The sequence below is a fragment of the Diabrotica undecimpunctata genome, chromosome 1 (assembly GCF_040954645.1).
Source record: "Diabrotica undecimpunctata isolate CICGRU chromosome 1, icDiaUnde3, whole genome shotgun sequence".
Taxonomy (NCBI): Eukaryota; Metazoa; Arthropoda; class Insecta; order Coleoptera; family Chrysomelidae; genus Diabrotica; species Diabrotica undecimpunctata.
The window spans coordinates 194,778,639-194,790,258 of NC_092803.1; the positions used below are offsets into that span (position 1 = coordinate 194,778,639).

Below are 11,620 nucleotides of genomic sequence, written 5' to 3' on the forward strand. Positions count from 1 at the left end.
CTTGGTTTCCAGAATGTTAGATTATACAGTTAACAGTAAGGTTTGTGGTGAAATGTTCTTTGGTGCACTCTTCAACGTGTTTATCCGATGTAATCACAATCTAACAATTAAATCAGGTTTATTTGTAAATAAATCTTCGTTTTACAATGTTTTTTTGCACGGGATCCTAGTTTTCTTCTTTATGTTATTTGTAAATTTATTCGCCAAATTAAAACAATCAAAATTATAATTATAATTATTATAATCAAAATTTATACAAAGTAATAAATATTTATAATCACGGGAATAAGAAAACTGTCTCAAGCGTTTCAGGTTTTCACAGGTTTTCTTTGGTTTATTTTTATTTGGTGCCTCTCAGTATATAATAATAGAGTTTTTTTGTATAGAACAGTCTGCATGTTAAATATAACAAGAAAATCGTCAAGTATAAGGACCTTGAGATACAAATAATTAAAAGGCAATGGAATGGAAAGTATCCAGATGATACATATTATTCTCTCTACTACTAGTTTCATTTCAAAGAGTTTCCTGGAGAACGTTAAATTGCTGAGTTTCAATGAATATCTTTATAAGATTGCGCTCGCGACATCCAAGTACATAAAATTTGTTTTAGATACTTTAGCATGCCAGGTTATCAAACTACATATCGCGGAAAGAATTCTTCAGAGCTAAATGATTTCACATGCTAGATATTTGGGATGAGTGAATTCTCTGCTTAAACTTGATATATAATCGCATGGAAAAATCTAGATAATGAATATTGAAGCTATTTAGAAAACAGTAAATATTGTAATTGAACCGAGGAAAATGTTCGTAAATTAAATGTTGTTAATTCATAGATAAAGTAGATTGAAAATATGTCATAAATACAATTGATAAGCAATTATACAATTTATTAATGTGTATTAATATTATCTCCAACAAAAAGTGACAGTGCTATTTAAAAATGAACTGTTCGAGATCTACACAGTCGGGAAAGGAGTTCAACAAAGTTGCATAATATCGTCAACATTATTTAAGATGCAATATGAAAATATATTCGACGAATCAGAATATGGCCAACTGGCCAACTTACGCCAACAATAGTGAATATGCAGACATTACCGTATTGCTGGCAGATAGTGCTTCAAAGGATGAGGAGTGGCTCCAAATTATAAATAGAGAAAAATTATGTTATCATTAGTGAGAACACCAACACAAAAGCCCAAATTACAATATACAATACACCGTTCGAGAGAGAAGAGAAAACGTGGTAACTGGTCTGCAAATATTAAGAATACCGAGGATCATAGCTGCGAAATAAAAACTCATATTGAAAATGCCAGAAGCTTTTTTAACGGTAACCTTTAGAATAATCATAATATGTACCATTAGTTTTAATAATCCTAAAACGAAGACAAAAAGAAATAAGCGGTTGAAATTAATACAAAGTTTGAAACTAAAACATTTTACTTTTTCTAGATGCAAATAATCATAGAGTTATTTATACAATTGGTATACAATACCACAAGGTTGAAGATTAAAAAAAAGGCAATAAGATAGAGTTAAAAAAATACATAAAAATGATGAAAGAAATGACAGAGGCCGAAATTTAGTAGTGACTATGAAATCTTGTATAATTACACAAAAGCATACATAGGTCAGACACAAATTAATTTTTAAAAACGGATAGTGAAGCACACAGATACTTTTGTCAACGAAAAAACCAATTCAAAATATGGCAACCATTTAATTACAGGGGTCATTCATTCTACCACTACTTTTAAATAGACAACAAAAAAGAGTTTACTAGATCTACTAGTGAATACTAGTAAATAAATAAAACTATGTAAATAAACAGTGATAAGACCAAATTGATGACTCTTTCTCGAACTCAGAATGTTCCAATAGAGAAACAATCAACTGAACCCGAATCTCGAGATTAAATTCAAAATTGAACAAGCAAGAGGAGCATTCATACAAATGAAAGAACTACTATCTATGTGACCTGCACATCAATTTAGAACTTAAGATATTGCTACTAAATGCTATGTTTCGCTAACTGTGTTATACAGAGCAGAATCGTGGTATCTTACAATTCCTAACCAACTAACAGCAAGATAGAATCATTTGAGATGTGAGCTTACAGGAGAATATTGAAAATTCTTTGGACTGATCGTATACAGAATAGACAGGCTCTCGATCGTTAAAGAAAAGAAAGAGAACTATTCCACACCATTAAAGTCAGCAAAACATCATACCTTTGATACCTATTAAGGAATCAAATGTTAGGATATGTCCATATTATGTGTATATAATAATTATTGTTTTAAAATCATTATTCTTCTGCAGGAGACGACATTGACGAGAATTTGAAAGTTATTTAGATTCCAGTAAACAGTTATAGAATATAATAGTGTATTTAGCAAATAATATCAAAGACATTTGGACACATTTTAAAACGGCATTAACCGAACCGTTTGCTGAACACCCACTTAAAAGCATATAAAAGGGAATGGATGATAGATGAGATACTAAGTTTGAAGTCCGAAAAAAAAAGACAGAATAAACAAAGTGATTTTAAAAAAATTAAAAATGTACTAAACAAACACCACAACTTTAAGATTCATAAAAAAATTAAAGAACTAACGCAAAATTAATGCAATATACACATACTTATGGAAACGGAGGAGGAACGATTATAATGGATACAGAAAAACTAAAAGTTTGAAAAAATTACTTAGAACAAATAAAAAAGAATCAACGTAATGATGCAGATAAACATCAGTATCAAGAAAAAAAGTTAATAGTATTGTTTTTAATATACCTGAGTAATATTACAAACGGTCAAAAAATATATTCACGCAGTAGAATACACCATAGAACCATATTGAAGGAACTAAAATATTACAAATATATAGAAGGCAAATAAGAGCAATGCAAAATATTTTTAACATCACAGAAAGATATTGACATAATTATTTATACATAGATATAAAGTGAATTGTAAAGAAAAATTATATAAAAGAAAAAAAAGTCAGGGAAAATTTTAATAACGTATATTTAGGCGGGAAAAATAGTACGCAAAGTTAAAAACTGATTAAAAATATTCATCAAAAGAGAAAAATCAATACTGTCCCTGAGAATAAAGTAGACTTTCTTAATAACAATAGTACAAATCACAACAGAATGTATATAGTAGCATTAATTTTAGTCTATTAGCTATTAGCGAAGTGAAAAATATCTGTAATTCACTAAAAATAGTCTCCAAGCTCAGGCAGGTACAATTAATTAATCCTCAAACACCAAATTTATACAGACACTCAACAAAAATCTTGCATAATTGTATAAACATTACATTGTACACTTCCCGTCATATAAAACTGGTACACTTTTTTTTCCCAATGTAAACCTGTGTTCAGACTGGACATAATGGTCCGTGAATCAATTCGTTGTTGCCATCACAGACAACGGAATTGCACAAAATCTAAATATATAAAAAATAACGTTCAAAAATGTATAAAGTTTTTAGATAGGTATTATTTTTATTATTAACAACAAAAAACCGTATCTAATAAATTTAAATAAATAAAATAAATAATAAAATAAATTTAATAACCAGAGATAGGGTTGACATAATATCCAAAATGTTTGAAGGATCTTTAAACCTTATTGGCACAGGGAACATTGGAATGCATATACTGTAATTTTATACTTCAATTACCTACCGAACACGAATTGTATTTTGTGTCAATAAGTTTAGTAACATGCAAACTACCAAAATTAAATTATTATTTATTACAAGAACAATAAATGTGAAAAACTAACATTATATTTTATCCTACGTATTATAAACTATAAAATATCCGGGACGAAAAAACGCTTTTCAAAACGTGACAGTTACAATCCAATATCTCACTGTAATGTTTTATTATAATAATTTAAAGTTATGTCTAGATTGATTATCTATCATTATTTTTAAATTGAAATATTTTCATAAATTATAATACACATTATAAAACACAAATCAATGTGTGGATACTTAATTAAGATTATGGAAAATTACAATAGTAATAGGAGAATTTTTTAGGATGCATGTTTAAATAAATGTGACTGACTGATAGAGAATGATCGATAATGTTTTAGTTTTTAGTATACTCAAAACTGGCGATCTGACGCACAGCCCTACTTTTAGCTTTTTTCATATAATATTTTCGTTGAACTGGCAACAGTGCCCTAGAAATTAGAATGACACATGTGACAAGACCAACGTACACAACTTAAAAAACACGGTTTTTGGTTATAAGAGTTGTACCAGTTTTTTATGACGCGAACGGTACATATACAGGGTGATTCATTAAGAACGTCCAGTCTCTGAGTTGTAGATTCTAGAATTCAAAATATGATGATTCTTTCCAACACGCCTTCTACAAATATTGCTAGTTTCCGAGATACCGGGTGTTTAAAGTTTAAATATTGAGTGAGGAAAAAGTTGCCGGTGTGAGCACATTTCATAAATATTAGGGAAATGAGTCTTCTACTCACAATCCGTAATAAGTTGTATTAAAGTTTAAAAAAGAATGGGCTACCGATTTCGCTATTTACACACATTTACAGAATCTTCAGGGCCACCAGAAACTAAGGCTAACATTTATAGTGTATATAAACAAATGTGTGTATGACACAACAAACAAATAATTATTTGAGTAGTACAGAGGACTTAATCAATAGTCAGTGAATCATGACGAGTAGATATAAAATAAAATAGAATAGAAATATGTAAGTGTGTTTTAAATTTAAATTAGATATTATGATTTTATAGACCACCTTCGCCGTGTAAGAGTCATTTTTATTAAAATAATATAAGATAAACTTGTGCAATAAAAACATACAAAACAAATATGAAAAATAATAAAAGTTTCACATTAACGTCGTTACCCCTTATTTGGTCTGACAGTGATCAGTGATCTTTGCAATGATTTTGTATATTTTCACCATTTCTATTTAAAAATTGTCAATTTTACGTTTTTTGTCATAAAGATTGCTAATTTAGACTCTAATTTAGCATTGCTTATAGAGGGCGCTAGTTATACTTAGTTGTATTTAGTAAATCTAAACAATTTTTTTCGGTTAACTGTCTTACAATAACAAATAAAAAAAAATAAAAAACTTCTAAGTAAATACTCAAAATGCCCTCCATTCATTTCAATATATTCTTTTTGATCCGGTTTTGCAAAGATCTCTTAATATCAAAGAAACTGTACATTCGCGAATTTAGCTGTAGTTTAATTTTTTTGTTCTTTTTCAAGTAGATTTGTGCCATTGTAAATGAATTTATGAATTTAACCGTGATTTAAAGTTCATTTTTTATAGCTTATATGTTAAATTAGTATACCGTTTTTCACCAATCAAGCAATTATTAAGAAAAATAGTTATTTGTATCAAATAATGCCTAGGTATAACGGTTTTTCCAACAATGAGATGCGCGATATGATTTGTGTTCTTGATCAATCAAATTACAGTGGAACCGCTGCGACGATATTCACAATTAAACCCAAATTAAAGCAAACCAACTACAAACTGTTTCTAAATCTTTACAACCGCCTAGGTGAGACGGAATCTTTACGTCCTAAAAGTCAACACAGAGCTACAAGAACTATTATTGTCGATGAAGAAGATGAAATTTAATTCGTATTACAAAGAATCCAGATATCAGTACCGCCGATTAAGTCTATCAACAGGGATAAACCAATCGTTTGTTTTTAGAATATTGAAGAGGAAAAATCTGCATCCATACCATTACACGCCTGTTCAGAATTTACTACTTCAAGATTTACCTGCGCGTCTACAACTTGCTGAATTTTAACAAGATAAACAAAACAATAACATAGATTTTCGGAATACAATTCATTTTACTGATTAAACAACACTTACCAGGCGACGAAGATTTAAATGGAATAATAATTATTTGTGGGATTCTGAAAATCAGCACGCTAAGAGAGAAACCCATTTACAACACTACTTTAAGGTTAACATTTGGTGTGCCCTAATATGTGAATAGTTAATATGTCCTTTTGAACTTCCAATGAATTTAAATGTGAGTTTATATTTGGATTATCACCAAGAACAACTACACGAATTACTAGAGGATCTACTTCTCGCGGTAAAAGAAAACATGAGGTTTTTGCACGACGGGACTCTACCATATTATTCTCTAGAAGTTCGTTAATACTTAAATCAACAGTTTACGTATCGATGGATTGGTTGTGGGAGTGAGTTTGTTTGGACACCAAGAAGTCCTGATTTCAATCCTTTGGATTTTTCAATTTGGTCGCAAGTAAAGTCATTATTTTACAAAAAAGGAATTAATTGTCTTTTAGAATTCGCTCAGAAAATAAAAATAAAAGCCGCCAATTTGATTAAAAATAATAGATAGATTATAAAGAATAATTTTTTTATTGTAAAATTAAAATTCATTGGACTTTTTAAAAGAAAATAACTTGATAATCGATCGAATTTCGTGAATCAAACAAGAGTAACTTTTTTTTGTCTAATTTAATGCTTTTTCATATATTTTTTTATAATTTTACCCATAGTTTAACTAAACAAAAGAAAATTGTTTTGATTTGCTAAACAAAATCAAGTGTAACTAGCGCCCTCTATTAGCAATGCTAAATTAGAGTTTAAATTAGTATCATCGTGGCAAAAAAAGTAAAATTGTCATTTTTTTAATAGAAAATGTAAAAAAACAAAAAATTATTACGTAAATTAAAATCCATATTTAAACTTTTAACACTCGGTATCTCGAAAACTAGCAATTATGAACAAAATCATCAGGTTTGGAGGTCTAGAATCTAAAACTTATTTTTAAGGAATCACACTGTATACAGTGCATGTACATCTCAACTACCCATAAAAAAGTAGGCAACCAAAATTGCGCCAATTATAGAGATATATAATCTATCACTACTGTAAATAGAGTCTATGCAAAGATTTTGAAGATAAAAATATTATTATGAAAAATTACGAAGCAGATATTACTGGAGCTGGATTTTACTAAACTAAAAAAAAAGTTATATAGATTTACAAAAGGTCTACGATACTATTTTCCTGAGCTTTCTCTGGAAGTTTATAGAAAACACTCATATTATTAACAGTCTCATTGAAGCTGTAGAAAAGCTGTAAGATAATACTGAAGCTACAATTAACTTATAATCCAGAATATCGGATAGTTTGACAGTGACAAAAGATCTTGAACACGAGCTTTTCTTGTTCTCTACATTTTTTAAAATATATCTGAAAGAGACTCTAAATTCATGGAACACAATATAAAGGCAGAACAAACAAACTTGTTCACTCTAACAGACCTGGCAGACAACCAGGTAGTATCAACACAAGACCTCGATGAGCTAGTCTATATGTCACACAAGTGAATAAGGACAACGCAAAATATTATTTCTAAAAATTGACAGCAAATAAAAGGGATGCAATTATTTGGTCTTAACAACATATTCAAAACGGACCATTAGACAATGCAACAAAAGACCAAAACACGCAGAATAACAATAGCCGCAATTAGGATCAAAGCATATTCAAAACAAACAAACACCGAACCTGTAATTGTAAGTACCGTATGCTAACTTAAGGAGAATAAAACAATTGTTAACTGCAAATGAAATGAATTTCAGAAGAAAAGCTGCCGGAAAATCTCCGCGCCAAAATAATTAAATGCGAAACAAAATAGAAATTAAACAAACAATTGTTGATGGCATGCAAATAAAACAGTTGATATGGTATGGGCATGTGCAAAAAATGGTATATAATAGACCACCAAAACAAATAAGAGATATTATGGTTAGCACACGGGAAAAAAAGGAGGTAGACCGGCAAGAACTATGGATCTAGAGAAAATTCAGAAATGCTCTAAGAAAAAACTGAAAAAGCTATGGTATAAGATAGATTAATTGTGATTTCAATATTTAACATTAAGGTTTTTTAGCATTTTTATAAATTTTGGGATGTGCAAATAAAAAATATTATTTCAAGAATATTGTAAAATCTGTAGCTTATTAGAATATAAAATTGTTCAAATTTCACTTTAAATTTACTGTAAATTAAGATTAGAATACCGTCAGCTTTTCTGATCACAGTACAGATTGGTACAACAGACATAACAATGTCAAACATCCTTAAAATATGAATAATAAACATTATGCAATAAGCCTTTGTTATTTTAATACTTCTGTTTTATAATAAATTGTTTAATAACTCAATGAAACACTCAGTGTTTGTTTCAAAAACAATGACGATAAAAAACTTTATTACAATTTGAAAAAATTATATTTGTTTGAGGATAAAATAGCAGAAAGACTCTTCAAAGGCAGGTTAAGGTTAAGTGTGAGAAACTTTGTTTAAATTACTTTTAAATGTTACAGAAAACAGTATAAAAAAGTATCTGATTGCTACAAATTTGAACGAAAAGAAATAAATGTTCTTATTTGTAATCCCAGTAAATTACCTTACGGTAAATCACTTTTAATAATAAATTTTTTTTTTTATTTTATAAAAAGACAATCAAGTGATTGATATTATATCCGCAATTATTGACAAGAAATCGGAATAGGAGTATATCGTGTCCAAAGAGTTTCAATATTCATATAGTCGTATAGTAGTCATATAGTAGTCATATAGTAGAAATTCGTACATGGGTAAATCAGCAATTTATAGAGACTCTACTAAAGTTTTTTTTAACCAAAAAAAGACATTAATATTATTTATTGCATTAAATTGATCTTTACTCGATCTAAATTCATGTTGGATACAACACAACAATGTTTTTTAAATTCCACAGAATATAGTTGACATGTTTTGCCGATACATCCAGCTTACTCAAAAGAATGATAATTTTTAATTCTTTGTACTTTTTAATATCGAATTTGCACCCTTTTTCCAAACTAATCAGGTTTTTTCTATATTCTACTACTTTTCTACGTCATACTCTTTACAGATAATTGTATAAAAAACTAGTTTATATTAATTATGATATTGACTGCTTTATCTGATATGTTTACATATTTTTTAGTCGGTATAAAATAAGAATATAATTCATAATTTTTGATTTCATTTAGTCAATTTCATTTCTTCAATATTGTCATTGAAAAAAAGCTTTAACTAAAAACAACAGTTTTAGAAAATTAAGTCACTTTTCTAAAGGGATTAGAAACCTTTTTAGACTGTTTTGTAAAAAAATACATTAGATAACATTTAAAGGAGGCAAAATGTTGGGAAGTGTTCATTAATTGCTTCGTAATATCTCTATTTTCTGTATATTTATTGTATTTGTTGCGTCTTTATAGTGCATACGGCCTCAGATGAATCTACCAATATTTTATTTGTTAGTGTTTGCAGATTTATGCGAAATATATGGTAAAATAGACAAATCAGCAGTGCCCAAATAAAAAACGATATGAAGGACAACCCTACGCATATATCGTAAATGTTGCTACGGATAACAATAACTACTTATTGCGCTTAATATGAAAAGCGTAATAGAACAAATCAAATTCAGTTTGAAGGATCTAAAATTTGATGTAACTAATTTTACCAAGATTGCTAACAGAAGTCATAATTTTTAACAATAAAAACACGCATTCTGAAAGCTTAATTCAAAAGAGTATTTTTGAGTTTTTATAATATCCTTCTGGAGGACAATTTTAGTTTTAATATAAACAACATTTGTTTGAAAAAGAGCTTGACAAATTGCTTATTTTCTAATGTATTTATTTGTTGACATTGTTGTTAGTTTGTTGTTAAAAATATCTTAATAAAGTTACAGTTCTCTAGTTCAGTTCTTGTTCTCTCAAAGTAAAATGTTTTTACATTGATCAAATTTGTTTATTGAAGCTTTTGCTCGTTCTGAATCTCGTGTAGGCTAGTATTCGGTGTCTGTAAGTCTGAGGACTTACCATTATTATCGGTCGCAGAAGGAAAAACAGCAGCCGCCGCCGTAGGATCTTCATCCTCCAGGAGTCGAATCGGCCTGGCCTGTTTTCTTCTAGACATGTTATCACAACACAAGTCACTGTCCACAAAAAAAATCACTTAACTTTCCGCACTCATGGTATCAGTTTATGATTGGTGCAAGTACCATACGAGCAGGTCGACGTCGCGAGGCTGTCTAACGGCGCCGATCAACGTGGAGGGGGGTTCAGATAAGGGCGGTGCGTCCGCCGCACCCTCGTGATGCTTCGAGCCCGATCGGCTGGCGCTCGCGTACAGAAATTTTCGCGAATGATAACACTGAATGATAAGGGACCACTGGCACTTTTCAAATTTCGTGTTGTCCAGGTGGCCGGGGGCGATGTTGTGACAATTGAATGTCGACGGTGAGTGTGCCGAGTCGTACAGCTGAGCGTTCGGCATTTGACTAAGCGACTATCTCGGGCGGCACACGAAGCACCGCCTTCTAGTTTACCTGTGTATGGGAGAGGGGTTAAATTCACTCATTCAGATGATTCGCCTTGCCTTTAACCGATTCATAAATCATCGATCATTTTTTAGATGATGGAGATTCCTAAACGAATAGGATTTCATCAATTCATAACGAGTCTTAAGAAGTTCATTTATAATAGAATAGAATAGAAGATAAATATGCATTATTGTCATTGAAAATTGTACAATTTTATGGAAAAAGCTTACAAAAAGTAAAAAAAATAATAATAACAATTCAAATTTACTAAAATTACATAAATCATCAATATCACAGGATCACAAAATAAAAGATAATAAAATATACAATCCATTGCAAAATTTAACTAGTTTACGAATAAGTTTAAGTTTCTGCATGTGATACCCAAATATATATATAAAAATACTTTAGTTGCTTGTACCTAAACCTACTATAATTTCTTAGTTATTCGTTCACAAACTCTTCTACCGAATAATATGGTCTTTTAGATAGATAGGCTTTTGTCAATTTACGGAACTTAAGGAAAGAAGTTGTAGATTTAAGTTGCAAATGGAGATGGTTGTATAATTTTCTTGCTGAATATAATATAGATTTCTTTACTAACTCAGTGGACGGGATCGGTAAATACACATCAAAGCTTGAATATCTGGTGAAGTAATCATGATTAGGTCTTGCTGGAAAAACATGTAGATGTTTACGAATTCAGAAAACAGTTTCTAGAATATATAAAAAGGGAAGAGTTAAAATCCCGTGATTTTTAAGGTAGCTTATGAAATGTGTTATTCCGCTGAGGCGAAAAAGATACCGTATTGCTATTTTTTGTAATTCAAAAATAACATCAGATAAGGCAGCTGTACTGGAACCCCAAAAATGAAGGCAATATCGAAGATAAGACACGAACAAAGAAAACTATGTTATTTTGGAAGATGCTAAATTGATTTTAACTAAATTGTTTTTCACTTAATATACTGATGCAAAGATTCCTGAACGTCAATCAAGATATATACGTATGTTTTATTGACTATAATAAAGCATTCGATAAAGTACGACATAAACAATTAATGAATGTCCTGAAATCAAAGAAGATTGACTACAACGACCTCAGGATCATATCAAATTTATACTATAAACAGCGATCAAAAGTACGTGTTAACGAACAGCTGTCAGAAGAAA

The 11,620-nt window shown here is 29.9% G+C and overlaps 1 protein-coding gene across 3 annotated transcripts in view; it reads right to left on the reverse strand.

The window, feature by feature from the left end:
- LOC140432817 (homeotic protein spalt-major-like) overlaps nt 1-10,385 on the reverse strand; it is a 407,769-nt gene extending 397,384 nt beyond the window's left edge. For all 3 annotated transcript variants that reach the window (XM_072520938.1, XM_072520936.1, XM_072520939.1), the window contains exon 1: nt 9,945-10,385. In XM_072520938.1, coding sequence (XP_072377039.1) covers nt 9,945-10,041 — 97 coding nt within the window. In that variant the 5' untranslated portion in view covers nt 10,042-10,385. The remainder of the gene's footprint in view (nt 1-9,944) is intronic.
- Between the last annotated feature and the right edge of the window lie 1,235 nt (nt 10,386-11,620).